This window comes from Nelumbo nucifera, chromosome 6 (assembly GCF_055504915.1).
Source record: "Nelumbo nucifera cultivar China Antique chromosome 6, China Antique-T2T, whole genome shotgun sequence".
NCBI classification, from domain to species: domain Eukaryota; kingdom Viridiplantae; phylum Streptophyta; class Magnoliopsida; order Proteales; family Nelumbonaceae; genus Nelumbo; species Nelumbo nucifera.
Window position 1 is genome coordinate 138162 of NC_142654.1, and position 24837 is coordinate 162998.

At 40.4% G+C, this 24837-nt stretch overlaps 1 protein-coding gene across 1 annotated transcript in view; it reads right to left on the bottom strand.

The window, feature by feature from the left end:
- LOC104589437 (uncharacterized) overlaps nt 1-24837 on the bottom strand; it is a 58727-nt gene that overhangs the window by 7563 nt on the left and 26327 nt on the right. The window contains exon 2 of the mRNA XM_010247770.3: nt 19231-19365. Within this exon, the coding sequence (XP_010246072.1) occupies nt 19231-19365 (135 nt within the window). The remainder of the gene's footprint in view (nt 1-19230; nt 19366-24837) is intronic.

Sequence of the window (24837 nt, forward strand, 5' to 3'; positions counted from 1 at the left end):
GTCCTCCACATCTCAAATGTATTATCATTGACTCTTGCTAATGGTTCTACATCTCCCATTTGTAGTGTTGGTGATATTGATCTCTCCTCCTTGTCATTATCATCCATTTTATATGTTCCTAAGTTCCCTTTTAATCTTATGTTTGTTAGTAGATTAACCAAGTCACTTAATTGTTCCATAACCTTTTATCCCTCTTCTTGTGTGTTTCAAGATCTCAAGACGAGGATGAAGATTGGTGGAGGGCATGAAGCAGGTGGATTGTATTACCTTGATGGTGGTGGCCCTCCCGTAGCCTTTCAATCGTCTCTTACTCCACTACAATGGCACTGCAAACTTGATCATCCTTCTCTCAAAACTTTGAAGTTGTTGGTTCCTTCTTTCAGTCATCTTTCATCGTTGGATTGTGAATCGTGTCAGCTTGTGAATCGTGCCATTGGGAAACATCATTGAGTCCTTTTTCTTTAGTTCATTCTAATGCTTAGGGTCCAATCAAAGTGATGTCATACAATGGCTATAAGTATTTTGTAATTTTTGTTGATGACTTTTCAAGAATGACATGGATTTATCTTATGAAAGACCGGAGTGAATTGTTCTCCATTTTTCAAGCATTTTATGCTAAAATACGTACACAATTTGGTGTTCATATTAAAATCCTTCGCTCCAATAATGCAAAAGAGTACATATCAACACCATTTCAGCAATACTTAGAGCATCATGGGATAATTCATCAAACCCCGTGTTCCTACACCCCACAACAGAACGGTGTGGCTGAACGGAAAAATCAACATCTCCTTGAAACTGCTCGATCTATGATGCTTAATATGAATGTCCCAAAGTGTTTTTGGAGTGATATTGTCCTCACATCATGTTTTCTCATCAATCGGATGCCCATGTCCATCCTTGGAAGTCAATCCTCCTTCTTCGTGTTGTTTCTCACCTTGTCTCCGTTTCTTCTTACTCCGAGAGTCTTTGAGTGTGTCTGCTTTGTTCAAAATTTGGGCCCTGGTTTAGACAAGTTAGATGCACGAGCTACGAAGTGCATCTTCCTTGGATACTCCAGGACTCAAAAAGGGTATAAGTGCTATAACCCTCACTCTCATAAGTCATTTGTTTGCTCCGATGTTCTTTGAATCGGTCCCTTTTTTCTCGAACACTATGGTTCCTTCTCCTTCCCCTGTAGTTCCTCTTCCTATCCCTGTTGAGAATCCTCTTCCTGTGGTCCCCATTCCAGTTGCAGTCCCCCCTGTAGTTCCTCCTCCCATGCCAGTTACTACTGAGAGGCCACCAATCAGACAAGTGTACACACACAGACAAGCACCGGCCCCTCCTCCACTCCAGCCCTCGTCGACAAATCTTGTGGTTGCTCCTCCTTCCTCGGACCTTGATCTTCCTATTGCCCTGCAGAAAGGTAAACGCACTTGTACTTCTCATCCTATTTCACACTATGTTTCAGTTGCTCACCTCCTGCTGCTTCTCATCACCACTTTATATCCTTGCTCTCATCTGTTTCCATCCGCAAGATTGTCCAGGAAGCCCTTACCTCCCCAGGGTGGCGACAGGCAATGAAAGAGGAACTATCTTCTCTACAACACAACCAAACGTGAGACCTCACTGCTCTTCCTCCCGCTAAGCATGTTGCTGGGTGTAAGTGGGTCTACACAGTGAATTATCTTCCCGATGGCAATGTGGAACGATTGAAGGCCAAGTTAGTGGCCAAGGGCTACTCTCAGTTGTATGGTGTGGACTATATGGAAACATTTTCTCCTATGGCTAAAATTGGTTCAATTCGGGTATTGATTTCATTAGCTGCTATGTATGATTGGCCTCTTTTGCAACTAGACATTAAAAATGCCTTCCTGCAGGGTGATCTCATTGAGGAGGTGTATATGAAGCAACCACCAGGGTTTGTTGCTCAGGGGTAGGATGGTAAGGTTTGTAGACTCAAAAAGGCAATTTATGGACTGAAGCAGTCTCCATGGGCATGGTTTGGTAAGTTCAGTGAAGTAGTGAAAAACTTTGGGATGAAACAGTGTCAGGTAGACCATTTTGTGTTCAGCCATGACTCAAAAGATGGGAAGATCTTGCTAGTTGTGTATGTGGATGATATTGTCATAACTTGGAGTGACAGTAATAGGATTGACAGGTTGAAGAAATTTCTACAAGACCACTTCAATACGAAAGATTTGAGTAAGCTGAAGTACTTCCTACGAATAGAAGTTGCAAGGTCAAGACATGGAATTAACTTATGTCAAAGAAAATATGTTCTTAACCTACTTGAAGAAACAGGATTGTTAGGTGCTAAACCAGCAGAGACTCCTATGAAACTGAATGTCAAGTTGAGTGTTGATGCAGGTGAGGAGTTTGATGACCCTGGACGATACAAGAGGTTAGTGGGAAAGCTGAATTATCTGACTATTACCCGACCAGATATATCATTTGCTGTGAGTATGGTGAGTCAGTTTATGCAACATCCTCGGATTCCTCATTGGGAAGCAATTCTAAGGATTGTTACCTGAAGGGTGCTCTAGGGCCTTCTGCTGGGAAGTAAACCTTCTAAAAACCAAATAAGCACTTTACAAAATAAGAAGTCAAATTGAATCCATTCACCGCATTCTTACTAAGGCAAGCGGAGAATCACTCTCCATTTACTAATCTCTTTGTTCCTTTACCTCCAGCATTTGGGACTGGTTTCTAGATTTATTGGTTGTAGGTGGTCAACACTGGGAGACTTGCACAACATGTTCTGAACCTCCTTTTTCAACAACTTGAGAACAAAGAGGAGAGGAGAGGTGAATTACAGCTGCGGTCCTTTCGTCTATATAGAAGGAAAGAAATGAATGAATTTTTCGAAGGCACTGTCCAAGGAAGCAATTATAGAAAATGTCACCATAAGAGGGTGGTGGGAAGTGGTGGGGAAGTGGTGCAATCTTCATTGACTAGAACGTCATTCAAAACAAGTGGACAGCACTTTCTATAAATCAAGTCAATCCGATATTTGATGGGTGTTGCTTGGATAATCCAAGCAATTCAGGCATAGGAAGTGTATCTACGAATTGTCATACAGTTATTATTGGTGACCAATCAGGTGGTATCTATCAAAAATCATGGAGGGTGGAGGTTGATTGGTCAAAGCTCTTCTGGTATAATATCTTTCTGGCAGCAAAGACTTTTCCTATAAACAGAAATTCAATTTTTAGTGTAGAATCCATAAAATATATAAGGTGTTTATCTTTACTAGGGACAAGATTGCAGACTTATGTTAGAACCATGGCATGCATAGGTGCAGTAGTGGATGAAGTGGGTAAACTCAAAGAGAGACTGAGCAGCTGTTAGAATCTTGTCTGGTTGGAAGATTTATCATTCATCACTTGAAAACCAGATGAGGCTGATGATCAAAACTGGAAAGGATAGAATGGGGATAAAAAAGTGTAGAGAGACTGGCCCAAATGAGCCCTAGTATCTATTTCATTTTTTTTCTGTAGTGTGTTATTTATTTGTTTGTTAATAGGCCTGTCTTTATGGGCCTGTTACCTCTTTTTATAAGCTTACTTTAAGTTCTTGCTTAGTTGGCTGCCCACTTAAGGGCATACTTGTAATTAACCTAATGAATGAAGATTAACAAAAGGATTAGAGAGGGGAGAGAGGAGATAATTTGAACTCTTCATATTCTTCCTCTTCTTTTCACCATCTTCTTCCTTTGTACTGCTGTTTTCTACTTTTCTTCTACCTTTCTCTCTACTTTTAATCAAGTTTACATCAGGTTTAGAGTATTGATTCACTTTTTGGTATTAGAGCCAGGTTTCTTTCTTCCCTTCTTTTTTTTTTTTTTTTTGAGACTTTTGCTCATGTGGCTAAGATGATCTCAATCCGGGTTTTGTTGTCCCTTGCTGCTACCTCTGATTAGCCTCTCCACCAGTTTAATGTTAAAAAATGCCTTCTTGAATGGAGATCTACATGAAGAGGTCTATATGTCTTTGCCTTTGGGAAGGATGGCTCCAAAGGGGATGTCACAGTACCTGTTGTCTCAGCTGTAACTAGAAGTGCATGAGGCTCATGTGTTGTAGGGGAAACAACCTGCTCATTTCTGGTACTCTGCCGTTGGTACAACCTGGGATTAAAAAGAGGGCGAGGAGGTAAAGGAGGAGGAATAGGAACACTGGAATGAGAGTGAAGTGACTGATCCTCCCTTGACTCATTTGAAGGAGGAAGAATCTCAGCAAAAGACTTAACTAGGACAGGCAGAGGAAGAGCAAACACCTGTGACAAATCCTCCCCCTTTGGACAATGTCTCCCCAGAGAAGAACCATAAAAGGAAGAAAGCTCATCAAAGGTGACATCCATTGAGACATACCGAGTGCCAGTCTTCGAATCAAAACAACAGTAACCCTTCTGTGTGGGGGAATAACCAAGGAAGATACACTTGTGGGGTTTTGGTTCAAATTTATGTCTTTGGACACTTGGGATATGTACATAACAGGTGCAGCCAAAGACACAAAGAGGAATAGAAAAAAGATCCTTGTCAGGATGAAGGAGACTGAAGGGAGACTTAAACCCTAAAACCCTGGATGGCATACGGTTTATAAGGTAGGTAGCAGTGAGAATAGCATCACCCCAAAACTGTGTAGGGACATGTGAGGAAAATAAAATACTTCTTGCAACTTCAACAATGTCTATTTTTTCTTTCAGCAACTCCATTTTGTTTTGGGGTCCTAACACAGAAGCTTTGATGAATAACCCCTAAATCAATGAGATAGCAGGTCAGGTTTTTCTCAAAATATTGTTTTGCATTGTCGGATCTGAAAATTTTAATCCTGGTATCAAACTAGGTTAGGACAAATTCATGTAATTGCCTCACAAGTCTGGAAACTTCATCACGGGACTTCATCAAAAATATCCAAGTGAACCGAGAAAAGTCATCAACGAACAAGATAAAATATTTGTAGCCACCCATAGAGGGTAAGTGGTAAGGCCCCCACACATCAAAGTGCACAATATTAAAAGGAGAAGAAGATCTTTTATTACTCCGAGGATAATTGTTTCTACAATGTTTTGACAGTTCACAAGACTCACAATGACGACTGGACAAACTAATTCCCTTAAACAATTCTGGGAATAAATGACTTAATGCAGAAAAATAAAGATGACCCAAACAAAAATGACATAACATGACTCGACTGATGGACTCTATATATGTAGACCCAAAAGCAGCTTTTCCAGATTGTTCATGGCACTGTCTAGGAGTATCCGGCAAATATATTCCATTCGCCTCACGGCCACTCCCAATCACCTTCTGAGACTCCAGATCTTGAAAAACACAGTAGGAAGGGATGAAGGTTACACAACAGTTTAATGACTTAGTTAGGCTACTTACAGATAACAAGTTTGTATTTAGCCTGGGTACATGAAGAGCAGAAGGAAGAACCAAAGAGTTTGTAGCCTTGATGGTTCCCTTACCGGAGATAGGGGCAAGAGAGCCATCGGCTAGGGTGATTTTGTCACGTCTAGGAAGTAAATCATATGAAACAAACAAAGTAGAAAGGCTGGTCATATGATCAGAAGCACCAGAATCAATAATCCAAGGGATCCTACGATTACCTAAAATGGTTGCATGATTTGCAGAAGCCCGTATACCTGAATGAAAAAATGCAGAAGAGGTTGAATTTTCTGAAGGGTTGGAAGAAGAGGTCACACCCTCTAGGTGACTGATCATCCTCCCAAACTTCTCATATTCTGCCTTCATAGCTGCTAACTGCACACTAACTGTCATCTCTTCAGTTTGGTATCTATCACTATCTAGACCAGTAGCAACATTAGCACTCCCTGCCTTTTTATTATCAGACTTCTTCTGAAACCGAAGTGGTAGGAGCTCAGGATGCAATTTCCAGCACTTGTCTTTAGTGTGTTTTGGCTTTTTACAGTACTCACAGATAATCTCTTTCTTCCCTGAGCTACTTGGAGTCCTTGCAACCCCCTTGGGTTTCACTCCCATAATAGCAAAGTGATCACTTAGACCAGCCCCTGGGACCGGGACAAGTCTTCTGCTTTCTTCACTACTTACCAAGGCATATGCTTGAGATAGTGAGACACTATCCTTGGATAAAATATTTTGCTTTGTAATATCATACTCTGGATTTAGCCCTGTCAAGAACTCAAACACCTTGTTTCTTCAACCAGTTTTCTGTAGGTCTCAGCATCATTAGTGGTGTCCCAGGTTACAGCTTCTATCAAATCTATTTCTTGCCATAAAGACTTCAGTGTTGAGAAGTATACAGCTAATGGTTTCTCCCCTTGTCTCAAATTCTTCACATCACTTCTCAACTTGTAAGCCCTGGCCACATTTAATTTTTGGGAATAGGTTTCAGCAACCCTATCCCAAATTTCCTTTGTTGAATTCATCCACAAATAGTGCTGACTAATTTGTGGTTGCATTGAGTTCACAAGCCACCCAATAACAGTATAATTTTCTTGCATCCACTTTTCATATGATGGATCATCTTCCGAAAGAGCCTTTTTGCTCCCGGAGATAAAACCCCACTTGCCTCTACTACAAATATGAATCTTTACTGATTGTGACCAAGCCAGATAATTAGTTCCATCCAGCTTGACTGTGGTCACAGCCAATAGAGAGTACAGAGGCTCCCGGAACCTATCCGGATTCAGCAACATGCTTGTTTTCAAAGTCTGAGGAGTTCATCTTCTTAAACACTTCAAAAAGACTTCAAACAACTTCGAAAAACACCAAATGAAGACAGAACAAAAACTGTGTTGTGAGCCAACCTCTATGCAGTCGTACCAGTAATCTGCGTCACACCCGGAAGCTGGGAGAAACGGAGAAAATTCAGCGGCTGCTTGTAGACTTTACAGAACACCACTCCACTTGATTCGTATTTAAGAAGGAGAATGAGAAAGCCTTCAATCACTAAGCGCCCAGGTCAAACTCCCGGTAGGGCCCGCAATCAGATTTCTCCAGAAAATTAGGGTTTCGGGCAACACACTTGAATCTGTCAAGGGGACGACAAAACCAGTCCTCTTCTCTCCAGAAACCACTAACAACTAGGCTGAAATAGGTGTCTTTAACTATTCATACGATTCAGCTCTCCATACACACTGTGTATGGGAAAAAAAAAGGTGAAAAAAAGGGGAAAAACGAGCATGCTCTGATACCAAGAAGAAAAATAGCCTTTTGAGAAGAAATGACTGTTTACAAAGATGCAAAAGTTCAAAAGAAAGTAGCAGAAATCAGAGTTCAAGAGGAGAGAAGAAGAAGAAGAAGGTGGCGGCAACTTGGGTTCAGAGAGAGAGAGATTTTTGAACATAATCTCTTCTCTTACACCCTTAATTCTATTTTATTAAGTTAAACTTTGGTAATTTACAGAGAAGACCCTAGTTGGGCAGAAAATAAAAAAGACATAACATAAGAAAGAATAAGCCCAAATTAAAGCCCATTACAGCAAAGAACATAAAAGATAAAAAAGGATAAATAGCCTATGGGCCATTCGGCCCCTCTTCTCTACATTTATGTTGATGACATTGTCACGGATAATGACACCCAAGAGGTCAGTAACCTCAAAAGGTTTCTTAAATCTGAATTTGAGATCAAGGATTTAGGAGACCTCAGATATTTCTTGGGAATTGAAGTGGCTAGATCTAAGGATGGTATTTTCATTTCTCAACGCAAGTATATTCTTGACCTCATTGCAGAGACTGGTAAACCTAGTACTAAACCGGATTCTACACCTATTGATCCCAACCATAAGCTTTCTGCTACTGATGGTGAACTTTTATCTAATAGGGGAGTGTTTCAGAGACTGCTTGGGAAGTTGTTATATCTCTGCATGATTCAGCCAAATATTTCCTATGCAGTGAGTGTTATTAGTCAATTAATGCATTCTCCCAGAAATACACATTTAGCTGTTGCAGAAAGAGTCTTGTGTTACTTGAAAGGTACTCCAGGGAAAGGTATTCTTTTTGCCAAGCATGGACACATGAAATTGGAGGCTTACACTGATGTTGATTGGGCTGGATGTATTGATGATAGGAGATCCACCTCGAGATATTGTGCTTTGGTGGCAGGGAACATTGTTTCATGGAGGAGTAAGAAACAGTCTGTAGTTGTCAGATCCTCTGCTAAAGCAGAATACAGGGCAATGGCACATGGTGCGTCAGAATTACTATGGCTGCGATCACTTTTAGAAGAATTAGGGGTTGACTATGAAAAGCTAATGATGCTCTACTGTGACAACCAGGCAGCTATCAACATTGCACAAAATCCTATTCAACATGATAGAACTAAGCACATTGAGATTGATAGACATTTTATACGGGAAAGAGTTTCTTCAGGAAAAGTTTGCTTGCCATTTATTGCCTTAGAAAAACAGCTAGCTGATGTTTTGACCAAGGGAGTTCCAAGAGGGAAACTGACACACTATATAAGCAAACTGGGCATGATTGACATCTATGCTCAGCTTGAGGGGGAGTGTAGAGAGGTTGGGCCGAATGGGCCCTAGTATCTATTTCTTTTATTTTCTGTAGTGTGTTATTTATTTGTTTGTTAATGGGCCTGTTACTTCTTTTTATAAGCTTACTTTAAGTTCTTGCTTAGCTGGCTGCCTACTTAAGGGCATACTTGTAATTAACCTAATGAATGAATATTAACAAAAGGATTAGAGAGGAGAGAGAGGAGATATTCGAACTCTTCTTCTTCCTCTTCTTTTCTCCATCTTCTTCCTTTGTACTACTGTTCTCTACTTTTCTTCTACCTTTCTCTCTACTTTTAATCAAGTTTACATCAGGTTTAGAGGACTGATTTACTTCTTTAATAAGGTGTAGAGAGACTGGGCTGAATGGGCCCTAGTATCTATTTCTTTTATTTTTTGTAGTGTGTAGAGAGACTGGCTGCCCACTTAAGGGCATACTTGTAGTTAACCTAATGAATGAAGATTAACAAAAGGATTAGAGAGGGGAGAGAGGAGATATTCGAACTCTTCTTCTTCTTCCTCTTCTTTTCTCCATCTTCTTCCTTTGTACAGCTGTTCCCTACTTTTCTTCTACCTTTCTCTCTACTTTTAATCAGGTTTAGAGGACTGATTTACTTCTAAAAGGATTCATGACTTATGTCAAACGCAGGATTATTCTTGTTCTTGTTTGAGAAAGAGGAAGATGGAGAGAGAGTTTTGCAGAGTGAAAGCAATAAATAGATCAAGTGCAAAAGTAGAGGTTAGGTAAAAAGTCACTGATGATGGATCAAGTGAGACACACAGGGGTGGACTTTTGTTCGGAATTACACCACCTACATGGTACACTTCGAAATTCAAGGTGATTGGCAACGCTTACAGGCTCTTCAAGAAATGTGGTCCCTGGAAACGAATGTGAACTAGCTTGCAAGAATCTAGTTCAAAACCTATGACATGTAGACAATATCAACACGTATAGATTTGTTTTTTGCAAAAGAAGCATTTTAACAGAGAGTGATAGTTGAAGGTGAGGGAGGTCAAAGGGTGCCGGAGTTATAGAAAGGAAAACAGGGGGAGGAAGAAGAGAAAACAAATGGTTGGCGGGAGGATGGTGAAAGATACATTGGAAATGGTTAAGACTGAGCTTAATTTAAGTTCAAAGGCTGCTTCTGATAAATTGGTTTCTTCTGTTGAGTTGGGTTTCTGTGTTCATTTTTCAGGCTTTTGTTGTTGGGGTTAGGTGCTTTTGTTGTTGGAATAGATTTGAAGAGTTGTTTTTCTTCCTTTTGGTTGTGATGTTGAGGGTTTGAGTTCAGGAGTCTTGGGCAAAGGATTGTTTTTCTTTTTCTCTTGGGTGACTTCTAGTCACCTTTCTTTTAATCTCTTTTTTCTTTTATTTAATTTTATTTTATTGTCAAATGATTCTAAAAGATCAACTTAATAATAATTATACAATAAAAGCTAAGATTTAGTTTCGTATTTGGAAAGATTGTTTTATTAAAAAGAAAAGGATGATGGGAACAATTTTGAGCTGGCTTAAAGTGGTAGTCATGTAAACGCATGCAATAATAGAAGGTTCTCTAATGAAACATCTAACCCCAATCAATCCATAACCACCAGTATGAGTAGATTTAATGAACTTATAGACAGGTGGGAGCTGAAGGAGATCCCTCTTATGCATACCATCCTTACTTGGTCCAACTTTCAGGAAAATTGGTGTCTAGAGCATTACCTAGAGTCACTTCGGATCACCACCCCATTAGAATAGGATCAGAAATTTTTCTAAATGGTCCCACTCCCTTTAGAAAAAAAGGTTGAGAGCAAAGACAAAGGAGTGAAATGGAGACCATTTTGGAAGACTTGAAGAAAGGAAGCTTACCCTCACATCTTAGATTGAGGAATTGGACAAGTTGGAGAATGAGAGAGTTCTTGATGAGGAAGAAAGGGAATCAAGATGGAAATTGAAGAAAGATTTGGAGAAAGTTCTTAGTAGAGAGGAATTTGTTGGAGACAAAAGTCAATACACAAGTGGATAAAAGAGGGGGATGGAAACACAAAATTCTTCCATGCGATGGCCAATGGTAGAAGGCATAAGAACATTGTGGCTAGATTGGAAATTAATGGGGAAGTGATATCCAATTAGGATGAAATAGCTAGAACCTTTGTGGACCATTTCAAATCCCTTTATAGAAGACCTTTGGAGGAGATACTGAGTTTAGAAGGACTAGCGTGGCCCCTACTAGAAGAGGAGGCAGCAAGATGGTTGGAAAGGGACTTTGAGGAGGAGAAAATAAAAAAGGCAGTGTTTTCCATTAATAGATCTAAAGCACCGGGTCCAGACGGCTTCACAATGGCTTTCTATCAGGATTGTTGGGAAGTTTTGAAAGATGATTTGCTTCAAGTATTCAAGGAAATCTCAAATACACATATTGTTAGCCGTGGAGTCAATGTTACCTTCTTGGCTTTGATTCCCAAAAAACCGGAGGCCAATCAACCTAAGGATTTCCGACCCATTAGTTTGGTGACTAGTACCTACAAAATAATGGCCAAAATCCTATCATTAAGGATTAAAGAAATACTCCCCTCTCTCATAAGTCAGTTCCAAGGAGCCTTTGTTCAAGGGAGACATTTTGGATCAGATCCTGATAGCCAATGAATGTGTAGAAGAAATGAAGAGATCTAGGAATGAAGGATTTGTATGCAAATTGGATTTAGAAAAGGCCTATGACTTGGTAGACTGGAATTTCTTACTAGAAGTAATGCAACAATGGCGGTTTGGGGAGATGTGCAATTGGGTATTTGGATGTGTTCGATCTTGTCATTTCACCATCGTTCTTAATGGCAAATGTTTTCAGTGGACTCCTCTCTAAGGCAGATAAGGAAGATGAAGTTAAGGGATGGAGAGTGGGCAGAAACAGGGTCCCAGTTACTCACCTCCAATTTGCACTGTTATTAGAACTAGTTTTTTTATTTTTGTTGTTAGGGTGTTGTCAGTCTAGGATACTGTCAGCATGTTCTTTTCTTTGTTTAAGTTCTTAATATTAGGGTGGGCCACCAGGGGCATGCTTGTAATTTCTTTATCTTTTATTTTACATCATGTTAATACAAATAGGAAGCTGGGAGCCGCCAGTTTCAGTTTTTGACTCTCAAACATTTTTTCCTCCTCTCTCTCCTCTCTCTTCTAAAAAGAAAATATGGTATCAGAGCCTAACTCTGGGCGATAGGAATCCCTTTTCTCTTCCAAATCACATTCCTTCCACCCAGTTTATGTGTGTTGTGATTGGTTGATGTGTGTTGTGCATAGACCAATAATAACTGAAGTCTAATTTTTTGGACTATTCCTGGACGGTTTGAGTGCTGCTAGAGGATTTCAGCAGTGTAGTTTGTTATTTCTGGACTATTTTTTGAACTATTTGGTTGAAGTCCAATTTCCTGGATGATTTGAACTGTTCTTGGATGGTTTGATTATTGCTAGAGGATTTCAGTAGTGTTTTTGGACTGTTATTTGAACTGTTTAGTGGCTACCATTAGATTTCAGCCGTGGGTTCTTTGTTTTAGAAGCAGATTTCTACATGTTTAGTGCTCTAATTATAACTGTGAGAGTTAGTAGTTGAGTGGAGATTGGTCTTGTGCACCTATGGTTTTAAGCCTTTGTTTCTGTCAATGGCAAATGATGATTCTGCCTCATATGGGGTTTCATCAACCCATAGTACAACTGGTATGGGAGCTGAAAATCTGATATTTCCTATGCCAACTACTCCTTTGAATGGCCTGAACTACCTGGATTGGGATAAAGGTGTAAAACTTTACATAACAGCCAGGGGAAAAGCTGGGTACAAAAATGGAGGAGTGAAAGAACCCAAGAATGGGACAGCTGAACATGATAGGTGGGACCAAGAGAACAGTATGGTGATGTCCTGGCTTCTAGCAGCCATGGAACCTGATGTGAAGAAGAACTTTATGTGGGCAGACACCGCTAGTGAAATACGGGAACAGACCAAAACCACATATTCTGAGTAGAGGCACTATGCTAAGATTTACCAGTTACAAGCTGAATCCCCAACCTGTAAACAGGGGAACCATAGTTTGTCAACCTATTATTCAACCCTTACTTCAGTATGGAAGGAATTGGACCACTATCAAGCTATAGAATGGAAACATGATGATGATACTAAAGCCTATAAGAAGTTGGTTTCTCAGCAGCGGATTTTTGCTTTCTTGTTGGAACTAATGCCCGTATATGAACCTCTTAGAGTTCAGATTTTAGAAAGTAAAGAGTTGCCTTCAGTTCAAGAAGTTTATGCCCTACTTCAATCTGAGGAAAGTAGGAGTGTGATGGTTACAACTGAGGGGGAGCAATGGGTGGCATTAACTACAATGGGTGGTAACAATATGGGAAAGCAAAATGACTCAAAGAAAGCTGATGATAAGGACAAGTTGTTCTGTAGCCACTGCCGACGTTCAAGACATACACGGGTCACATGTTGGGAGCTCCATGGGAGGCCAAAGTGGGTTGTAAAGGAACCAAGAACAAGGTAAGGTGCAGGGTCAGAAGAAGCGTAATGCAGCACATAATGTGGCAAATGTGGCAACCCAAGATACTCAGCCCGGTGGACTGTTGACTGGTACTGCTCAGGAGTACTTCACTAGTTCTGACCCCAAGTAAGATATCATGAATTCCTTCCGAAATCACTTAGAAACATATGGTAGGGCCTTGTGCTAGATGGACAGTTTAGTCACTGGTACCCCTTCTACTTCATTTGCATCTACTTCAGGTAATGCAGCCTCTACCTTCCATGTATCCACTGCCCCTGATTCCCCCTGGATCATTGACTCAAGGGCCTCCAACCACATGACCGGTAAGCCAAACCTTTTTCAGTCTTATAACCTTTAGTCAGGAAGGGATAAGGTGAGACTTGTAGATGGATCATTCTCCTCCATTGCAGGCCAAGGATCAATATCCCTTCCTCATGGACTTAACTTGAATAATGTTTTGCATGTTCCTTAACTTCCCATCAATCTGCTTTCCATTAGTAGTATCACAAACTCTATAAACTGCAGTGTGACCTTTTTTCCTAGTTCATGTGTTTTTCAAGATCTAACTTTTGCGAGGACGATTGGTAGAGGAAGCTCAGTGGATGGTCTCTACACTCTCGACAACAAGGCTGGTTTCTCGGTGTCATCTTCAAAGTCACATAGTCAGTCAAATAAGAGTCAATTTTTTTTGTGGCGTAATCGGTTAGGTCATGTGTCTTTTGAAATAATGAAGTCTTTGTTTCCTCATTTATTTAAGTCATGTTCAGTGTCAAATTTCCAATGTCAAACATGTCAACTGAGCAAGCAATGTACAACATTTCATTCAAGTAATAAAAGATCAAGTTTCCCTTAAAATATTGTGTATTCTGATGTGTGGGGGCCTACTACTATAACTTCGGAGGGCAGGTATAAGTACTTTATCACATTGATTTATGATTTCTCCCGTTATACATGGGTATTTCCCACGCATAGTAGAGACGAAGTTCCAAAGGTTGTGTGAGATTTCCAGAGGATGGTGTTCACACAATTTCATGTTGAAATTCAAATTTTTCAATCAGATAATGCAAAGGAGTATTTCCATGGTGAGCCAATGAGTACTTTGCTTCCCATGGATCAATTCATAGGAGCTCATGTGCAAGAACACCACAACAATATGGTGTTGCAGAGAGAAAGAACAGACACCTCCTTGAGGTTGCACGAGGGATGATGTTACACATGAATGTACCAAAACGTTTTTGGATAGATGTTGTATTGGTTGTTGCTTATGTCATCAATTGCATGCCTTCCAAAGTGCTGAACTACAAGGCCCCCCATCAGTTGTTGTTCCCCCAATCTCCTTTGTTTTCCTTTCCCATGAGAGTGTTTGGTTGTCATGCTTTTGTCCATGATTTATCTCTGTCTCGTGGTAAGTTAGACCCTCGGTATATTCCATGTATCTTTTGGGGTATCCCTCTACTCAAAAGGGTTACTGGTGCTTTGATCCCATTGATCATAAGTTCTTTGTCTCTATGGATGTCTCCTTTTTTGAGTCTGAACCATTCTCCTCTGCTTCCCCTCAAGGGGAGAGTAGCATGGAAGAGGAGAAGCATGTCCAGGTCCATCAAGTCTCTCTTCCTTCTATTCCGGATCCTACTCCTTTTCATGTCTTCCAACGTACACATAGTAGAGATCAGCAATGTGACAAAGATGTGGAGCCACCAAAAACTGAGCAACCGACACCTTCAAGTTCCCAGGAGGTAAGTCCAAATGAACTAGGTACTATCCCACCTGTTGATACCCCAGCTCCCTCTTCAGTTGTGGATGACCTTGACATTCCTACTGCTCAAAGAAAGGGAGTTTGGTCATGCACTACAAAACACCCGATTACCCAGTATGTCTCCTATGACCACATTTCTCCCTCTTATCGTGCTTTCCTATCTGTAGTTGATAACATCCCTATACCCAGAAATATTGCGGAGGCTTTAAAATACCCTGAATGTACAAATGCTATGAAGGAGGAGATTAATGCTCTCCATAAGAACCCGACTTAGGAGTTGGTGGATCTTCCAAAGGGGAAGGACCCGGTAGGGTGCAAGTGGGGTGTTCACAGTGAAACACAAGGCGGACGGGACAGTTGAAAGGTATAAAGCAAGGTTGGTAGCAAAAGGGTACAATCAAGTCTATGGTGTTGACTATGATGAGACATTTGCTCCAGAAGCTAAGATGAACTCAATTCGGGTTCTTCTATCATTGGCTGCAAACTTTGACTGAGAATTACATTAGTTGGATATAAATAATGCCTTCTTAAATGGTGACTTGGAGGAGGAGGTCTATATGGTTCAACCCCCAGGGTTCTGTGCCAAAGGAAGTGAAAATAAGGTGTGCAAGCTAAGAAAGTTTATCTATGGTTTTAAACAATCTCCTAGGGCATGGTTCAGTAAATTTCATACGGTGGTCCAACAAGTAAGATTCAAATAATGTCAGTCCGATCACACTCTCATTGTAAAGAGATGTCAGGAACATGTTGCTATACTGATAATGTATGTGGATGATATCATCATTATAGAAAACTGGAGCTCAAAAATACAAAGGTTGAAGAGGTTCCTAACCTCCAAATTTGAAGTAAAAAATCTGGGTCCACTAAAGTATTTTCTTGGAATTGAAGTTTCCCACTCAAAAAGGGGCATCTATATTTCTCAAAGGAAGTATGTCCTTGATCTGTTACAAGACACAGACAAGTTAGGAGCAAAGCCAACAGATACTCCTATGGATGTGGATCATAAACTGGGTGATTGTGATGGTGAACCTCTAAAAGATGTGAAACAGTTGCAAAGGTTAGTAGGAAGGTTGCTCTATTTGTCCATAACACATCCAGACATTGCTTATTCAGTTGGGGTCCTAAGCCAATTCATGCATTCCCCTAAGAGACCACACATGGAGGCAGCAGAGAGGATTCTCAGGTATTTGAAGAAGTATCCAAGAACAATGTTGCTATTCAATAAACATAATCATCTGAAAGTGGGAGTCTATACAAATGCAAATTGGGCAGGTGTTGTGGATGATAGAAAGTCCACAAGTGGATCCTGCACATTTGTGGGAGGAAATCTAGTGACATGGAGAAGCAAAAAACAAAGTGTAGTTGCAAGGTCAAGTGCTGAAGCGGAGTATAGGGCTATGGCACATGGGGTCGCTGAAGTACTTTGGCTGAAGCATCGTCTAGGGGAACTTGGGGTAACTGTTCACAATCCTATGAAAAGTGGACAAGCACTTCATAAGAGAAAACTGGAGAAGGGAGAAATTTGTACGCCTTATGTCAACTCCAAGGAGCAACTAGCCGATGTTCTCACAAAAGGACTTCCATACTTGCGGCATAATGAGTTGTGTGACAAGTTGGGCATTATAGGTATATTTAGCCCAACTTGAGGGAGAGTGTTGTTAGAATTAGTTTTTTTATTTCTGTTGTTAGGGTGCTATCAATCTAGGATGCTATCAGCATGTTCTTTTCTTTGTTTAAGTTCTTATTATTAGAGCAGGCCACCAAGGCATGCTTGTAATTTCATTTTCTTTTATTTTACATCATGATAATACAAATAGGAAGCTGGGAGCCGCCAGTTTCAGTTTTTGACTTTCAAACACTTTTTCCTCTTCTCTTCTCTCCTCTCCTCTCCTCTCCTCTCCTCTCTCTCTTCTAGAAAGAAAATGCAGATAATATCATTATTTTTGTGAAGGGGGAGACCCTAGGAGTGTGAGGAAACTAAAAGAACTTATTCAAAGGTTAGAAAAGGTGTCCAATCTGAAAATCGATTTGGACAAAAATTGTGTAGCAGGGATTAATATGGATGAGAGTGTCCTATGTTTGGTCGCGGAGTGCTTAGAGTGTCAGATTACCCCTTGGCCTTTGACCTACTTAGGACTTCCCCTAGGAGCCAACCCTAAGGAAAGCAGATTTCGGAACCCAGTTATAGAAGGATATGGTAAGAGACTGGCCACTTGGAAGAGGAGTTACATCTCTTTGGGAGGGAGGATTACCTTGATAAGATCTACTTTGGCTAACTTACCTATCTATTTCCTCTCTATTTTTAGGATCTCTCCAAGGGAAGAAAAGAAATTAGAAAAAATTATGAGAGATTTCCTTTGGGAGCCAGGAGAGACAAGAAAAGACCGCTTAATCAATTGGGGTATTGTGTGCAAAAGTAAGGAAGAGGGTGGATTACGTCTTGGGAATTTGAGACAGAAAAACGCAGCTCTATTAGGAAAATGGTTATGGAGGTGGTCACTTGAGCGGGAAAATTTGTGGGATGAAGTAGTGGACAATATTCATGGGAGATTAGAGAGTGGTCGGGATGCTGGTGTATCACGTTGGGCTACTTTGCCTTGGAAAGCAATCCACAATGTGCTTCCTCAGTTCCTCAGTTTTAGCAAATATGATGCTTGCTCAGGGAACCTAATCCGTTAATTGGAATATATTTGGCTTGATGACCGACCCCTAAAGGACCTGTTTCCTTGTACTCCATTTCCTTATACAAAAATAAGGTGATTTCGAGCTTTTTTAGTCTTTTCTACTTCACCTTTGAATCTTAATTGGGATTTTGGGTTCGAAGGGGGCTAAGGGATAAAGAAGCCTCCTTTTTGACAGAGCTTTTCTTACGATTTGATAAAGTTTGCCTAGACCCTCTAAACCAAACAGGAGAGTTTGGTTACCAAATCCTAAAGGTTTCTTCTCTTGGGCCTCCTTCTTTAAAACTCTTTGCCAGTCCTCTTCCTCTCCGATGTTTCCTTGGTAGGACGTTTGGTTTCAGCCGATCCCCCGTAAAATAAAGGCCTTTTATTGGGAAGTGGTATATGGGAAAATTAGCACTTTGGATTATTTGCAAAAGAACAGGCCTTTTTTGTGTATTTCCTCGAATTGGTGCACTCTGTATAAGTTTGATGGTGAATCTTGTTTTCATATAATTATTTCCTGTTCTTTTACTACAGAAATTTGGGAGTGGATCTTCTCTTTATTTGGGTGCAGGTGGAATATGCCATTGGAGATTAAATTGTTGTTTAATCCATCTACATTTACTTGGCCAAAGAAAAGGAGAATAACGACGTGAAGATGTGCTAGAGCAGCAGTGGTTTGGACTTTATGGGAAGAAAGAAATGCCAGAATCTTCCAAGAGAAGGAGAGCAGCAGCAAATTATGGATTGTGTTTTGGCTAAAACTATACATTGGCTACAAACTGTGGAACTGTTTAAAAGTTTCTCCTTTGATGACATTTGGAGGAATTGGCTTTCAGTAGATTCTAGTTTAGTACAAAAGGCTAAAACACGACTGAGTTGGACACCACCCATGGAAGTCTTCATGAAACTAAACTTTGATGGGAGTAGTTGAGGCAACCCAGGTGGCCAGGACTATCTGGAATTGGAGGAACCATTAGACACATGGATGGGAATCTGAGAGCATTATACTCAGGACCGATGGGAAATGGAGACTCTTTAAGGGATAAACTGTATGCAATCCTACAAGGTGTACAGATTGCAAGAGAGAAAGGGATGGAGTGCTTGGTGATAGAAGGGGACTCCAAGGTGGTGGTGGGTTGGCTTAGAGATACAAATTCAGTGATATGGTGCTACAGAAATGAATTGAAGAAATTCAAATGGGCAACACAACATATGAATTTAATCATACAATCGGTGGGAAGGAGGCTAATTCATTTGCTGATTGCTTAGACAAACAAGGAGTAACTAGGGAACAGTTGTATTGGGCCCATTTATGAATTTTGTGTTGTTCTTTTCTTTTAAAGGATGAGGCTGCACCTCGTGCCTCCTGTTGGGATGCTTGTAACAGTCTTTATTTTGTTGATAATAAATTCTCAATGAAATTTTATTTATCAGAAAAAAACATTACTATTCCACATATCTAAATTTTTTTATCAATAACTGCAATAACTTATTATTAATAAGAAGTTAGAAGTACAGTACAAATAACAAAAATATTGCCCCCAATTTATGTTATAATACCATCTCTTGTACTCCACATAGCACCAACAGTTTTCATTAGGGAATATGTCAATTCCAGTAATATTTCATGTTGATACCCATGGAAATGGAAATATGCCGTGGAAATGTTAGGAAAATTTCTTGCATTTTCTTGCATGAAGTGTCTGCTCTTGGACTCTGGCCCGCATTATCACATTTGTCAACCTAAGATTTCACCATTACACTAAACAATGCCCCTAATAACATAAAAATAATAGCACAAAAAATATGGATCTCTTACCAAGCCCCAAGGATGATGCAAAAACAGGTCTCACCGGAAGCTCAGTGTAAACATAGTACAGTAGCAAAGCTGACAAGCCCCCAGCAGCTAGAGACTTCTGGCTTCCACTTTTCAAATAGCCCATCACACCTCCAGCTGTCACAATGCCAATCAAAACAAAATCAATGTTAGATATAACATTCAACAAGTAATTACGTCAAAACTGAATAACTTATACTATTCAAAGCGATATTGAAAACAACCTTAAAGAAGGAAAGTTTTTTTTCTTTTGGTGTAGTTTTGGAAGAAATGATAATTAAATAAGAAGCAATTCCAATAGCCCTCATTTCAACTAGTGACCCCAAAATTCTGCAAGGCCTCTGACAATACCACTATTACAATGTTTTAAAATAGATTTGATTAAAAACAATGAAGAGAAAATAGAAACACTTTTCTGCCAACAATTGTCCAAATTTAAAATAAAACCCTTAAACACTTTCTTTATCAGCAAAGAAAAATCATTTATTAAGTTATTAATAACTGGTTACAGTATAAATGTAACCCAGGATACTATAGATTACAGCAATGCCCAAACGAAAGTGGGTCTATCAAATCCCTGCTTTGCTAACACATCCGCCAACCCATTTGCTTCCCTTTTGAACCATCCAAAACCAGAATTATATTTCTTAGCAAGCATGTCAATTTGTCTGAAGATAAATCTGAGTTTCCAGGGTGCTGAGTCAATTTGCTTTTCCCATTTTTTTAATAAAACCGGAAGGTGCTACACAAGCCTGGGGGTAGCACATCCCCAAAGGTCACTAAAATAAATATACCTTAGATCCCAATGCAAGCTATTTAAATGAACAGACCCTCCCACCATAGCCTTATGCGCTAACCAATCAGCCACTTGATTGGCTTCATGGATCAAATGAAGGAAGGAAACACCATAAGTAAACTGGGTACTCAAACGCACACACTCAGCAAGGATGCTTTTTAATCTCCACGGTGGATCCACAGTTTTCTTCAGACAGTCGATGGCAAGCTTCGAATCTCCTCCAATGATAATGGGTGAATCCTTTAAGTTGATGGTGATGTTAAGCGCTTTCCAAGCCACCCAAGCTTTAGCAACGTTGACGGAGGCAAGGCCAATGTGATATGCCTTCAGGTCACGCACCAAACCACAATGATCTCTAGCAATGCAAGCGATGGAGCACCAACCTTCCGAGATACATGAGACATAAAGTTGATTTTAATAACCCCTCTTTTTCGGGCTCTCCAAACAATTGATTTCCACCCTTTATGGGCTTCAACTGATTCATCATTAAGAAGGTTGGGCGTAATCTCTCCATAGAAATGGAAGGCTTTCTCCAACAGAACCGGAGGGGTGTGGATTTATCATTGAACAAAAGATTTTTTTTTTTGATCAATAACTTTGAAAGAATTTCATTAACTAAAATACTTTAGGATACAACAAGAATTTGCAAAAGAAATCAGCTTAGTAAGCTGACCCAGGACAGAATTACAAATGTGCCCAAAACATATATGTTCTTTGAACCCCTTGCTTTGCCAAGCTATCTGCCAAACTGTTGGCAGATCTCCTAACCCATTCCACCTTGATTGACATGTTCCTTGACATCCATTTAAATCTTCTGAAATCATTCTTCAACTGCCATGTCACCCCTTCCCCTTTCTGCAACCATTTTATCACAGTTTTTGAGTCTCCCTCGATCAATAATGAATCCATTTTCATCTCTAATGCCCCCCCCCCAAATACCTGAAGGGCCTGGGTTACCCACACAACTCCCATCAAAGTCCAGCTTCTTCCAACCTTCCGTTGGAGGGAACCAAGACTCTAAAAACTATCATCTCATAGATGATGAAGCAGCAATAAGTCCCCAAACCCTGAAAAAGTCTACGACCCTAAAAGCTGAAAACAGCTTCAAGCTTTTTACCCAATGTGCCACCCTCAATGTTATTGTTTCAACTAAAACTTCCTTGCATTTTTCTTTACTTTCAAATATTCTATAATTTCTTTCCTCCCAAATGGTCCACAGTATTGTCGCTCTAGTACACCTCCAAAGAATCCTTCCCCTCCTTGTCTTACCATTAAAACCATTAGGGTTGAGTAAACCTTCCACCCTGTCAAGAGAGGACCACCTTCACCCGAAAAGGGAAGTAAACCAATTCCAAATAAAACTGACAAAAGGGCAAGATATTAGAAGATGGAAAGCAGTCTCACCACTCAATTTACATAGGACACACCAGTTAAGGGATAAGCACCAATTTGGTCTTTTCCTTTGAAGTATATCAAAGGTATTAATACAATCATGAAAAACCTCCCAACAAAAAGCACTAATTTTAGGGGGAATAGGAGGGCACCAAATTTGTTTGACTGGAAAATGAAGAGAAGATTGTGTGGCAACCAACAAATGTAGAAAGAATTTACAAAAAGACCCGTCAGAATTAGGACCCCAAATTCTAGAGTCTAACCCACCTTCCCCCAAGAAAACTGAATTCAGCAATCCTAACAACTCGGACACTACAAGAAGTTCAGACTCTCTAAGGTTCCTATTAAATCCAAAGTTCCTATTCAACCCTGGAAAGTGAGATGGTTGACTTAGGAAATCTGAAAAAGGCTTACCCTTGAACCTAGACAGATCACAAAGAGAAGGAAATTTCTCACCTAAAGAAGTATCCCCAATCCACACATCCTCCCAAAATCGGATTTTAATACCAGAAGACAAGTCATACCTGATAAAATTTAGGAATGTAGGGAGAATATCAGGGATGGCCTTCTAGGGAGCAGCCAAGTTAGCCCTACAGAAACATCCAGCATCCCATCCGTTGCTCGACATGCCATGAATGCTTGCAAACACTCTGTGCCATAATTTCTCATTTTCATTTGGAAACCTCCAAAGCCATTTGCTAAGCAAAGCCTGATTCTTCAATCTAACATTACCTATTCCCAAACCCCCTTCCTCTATTGAACAAAAGATTATTTCTATTCTTCCATATATACCACTGGAGAATCACAATTTTCTCTTTACCCAATGGGTCTAGAGCTTGGTTTTTAGATTCTAAAGTCTGTGCCATAATTTCTCATTTTCATTTGGAAACCTCCAAAGCCATTTGCTAAGCAAAGCCTGATTCTTCAATCTAACATTACCTATTCCCAAACCCCCTTCCTCTATTGAACAAAAGATTATTTCTATTCTTCCATATATACCACTGGAGAATCACAATTTTCTCTTTACCCAATGGGTCTAGAGCTTGGTTTTTAGATTCTAAAGTCCTAGTCAACCACCCAATAACCTAAGAAACGTCATTAGTAGGCACGGGGAGGTCCTGGTTTACAATCATCCAGATTTGCTTAGAATAACAACAGTTTAAAAATAGATGATTTATGTCTTCCTCATCCCTACAGTGATGACAGGCACCATTAATATTAAACCCCCTAAGAATAAGTTTATTTAGCTTTGCCCATGTTATGACCAGTAGTGAATCCAGTAGAAGATCAAGACTGTAATCAGTCTTGAATCCTAATAGGTTTTAGGTTTACAAAACAGAAGAAAAGTGAGAGAAAGGAGAGAGAATAGAAGAGAAACAGGAGAACACAAGTGGTTGAAAAGAGGGATAGATTCTAACAGATCTGTCGCCGCCACTCTCTTAATATTTATAGGTTATGTTTAGTACATAATGGAAATGACACATCTGCCCTTAGTACTTACATAATATATAAAGTAAATAAAAGCTGAAATAAATAACAACTGAATTAACAAACTGACTCAAACTGACACTACTATAACTGAAACAAATAACTACACTGTTGTCCTACGAACACAGTGGGGACCACTGCAGTGGGGCCCACATCCGTGTTCTCTACACTCCCCCTCAAGTTGGGAGTAGATATCTATCATTCCCAACTTGGATAGGTCTGTCTCTAACTTCTTCCTTGGTACAGCCTTGGTGAGGATATCCGCGAGCTGCATATTAGATGTGATGTACGGAAGACACACTTCTTGTGATGTGACCCTTTCTCGCACAAAATGTCGATCAACTTCGAAATGTTTAGTTCTGTCATGCTGCAGTGGGTTGTGGGCTATATTAATAGCTGCCTGATTATCACAATACAGCATTAAGGGCTTTTCATAGTCAATACCCAACTCTTCAAGTAGTGACCTCAACCATAAGATTTCAGCCACTCCATTAGCCATTGACCTGTATTCCGCTTCAGCACTGGAGCGGGAAACAACGCTCTGCTTCTTACTCCTCCAAGAGACAAGGTTACCTCCCACAGGGGCACAATATCCAGAGGTAGACCTTCTGTCATCAACACTCCCAGCCCAATCGGCATCTGTATAGACTTCCACCCTCATGTGATTATTGTTCTTAAGCAATATACCTCTACCTGGGCATCTCTTCAAGTATGCTAATATTCTCTCTGCCACAAAAGATGAGAAGTTCTAGGGGAGTGCATGTACTGGCTAACAACACTAACTGCATAGCTGATATCCGGCCGAGTGAGGCAGAGATATAGGAGCTTTCCAACCAACCGTTGGAACATAACTTTGTCTTCAAGAGGCTCCCCACCCTCTGCACTAATCTTGTGATTTTGTTCGATGGGTGTATCAGCCGGCTTAACACCCAACTTTCCAATTTCCGCCAACAGATCTAGAACATATTTTCTCTGAGAGATAAAAATCCCCTGCTTGGATCTAGCAACCTTAATACCCAAAACGTACCGTAGTGCACCAAGATCTTTCACCTCAAACTCTTGATGAAGGAGCTGTTTGAGGGACTCAGTCTCATGACTGTCATTTCCTGTCACCACAATATCATCAACATATACTGCTAGTAGTGTCAAAGAGGACTCCACCCTCTTGATGAATAGTGTATGATCTAACTAGGCCTGTACATAACCAAACTTTCCAAGGGCTAATCTGAACCTATCAAACCAAGCTCTAGGTGGACTGCTTCAAACCATACAATGCCTTGTTTAGTCAGCAAACCTTCTTACTTGTCTCTGTATCATAGAATCCAGGAGGCAACTGCATGTAAACCCCTTCCTGCAAGTCTCCATTCAGAAAGGCATTTTTAACATCCATCTGAAGCAGGGGCCAAGAATGATTTGCTGCAAGTGATAACAAAACTCGGATGGTGGTCATCTTGGCTACTGGGGCAAATGTCTCCAAGTAGTCTATACAATAAGTCTGAGTGAACTCCTTTGCAACCAGCCGGGCTTTGTACCTTTCAATAAAGCCATCAGCATTATGCTTCACAGTGAACACCCATCTGCATCCCACCGGTTTCTTTCCTTTTGGTGGGTCAACCAGTGCCCAAGTATTATTCTTCAACAGGGCATCCATTTCGACTTGCATTGCATCTTTCCATTCTGGAAATGATAAGGCTTCTTGCACTGTTCTTGGAATAGGGACATCGGCAATGGAAGTGAGATAGGACCGGTAAGATGGAGACAGACGATCATAGGATACGAACTGTGAGATGCTGTGAGCTGTAGAAGTGGTGCAATGTCGTTTCCCTTTGTGAATGGCAATAGGGAGATCAAGGTCATCCACGGGAGGGGAAGTGGCAATAGTGAGAGGTATCTCAATAGGCTCTGGATCTGGA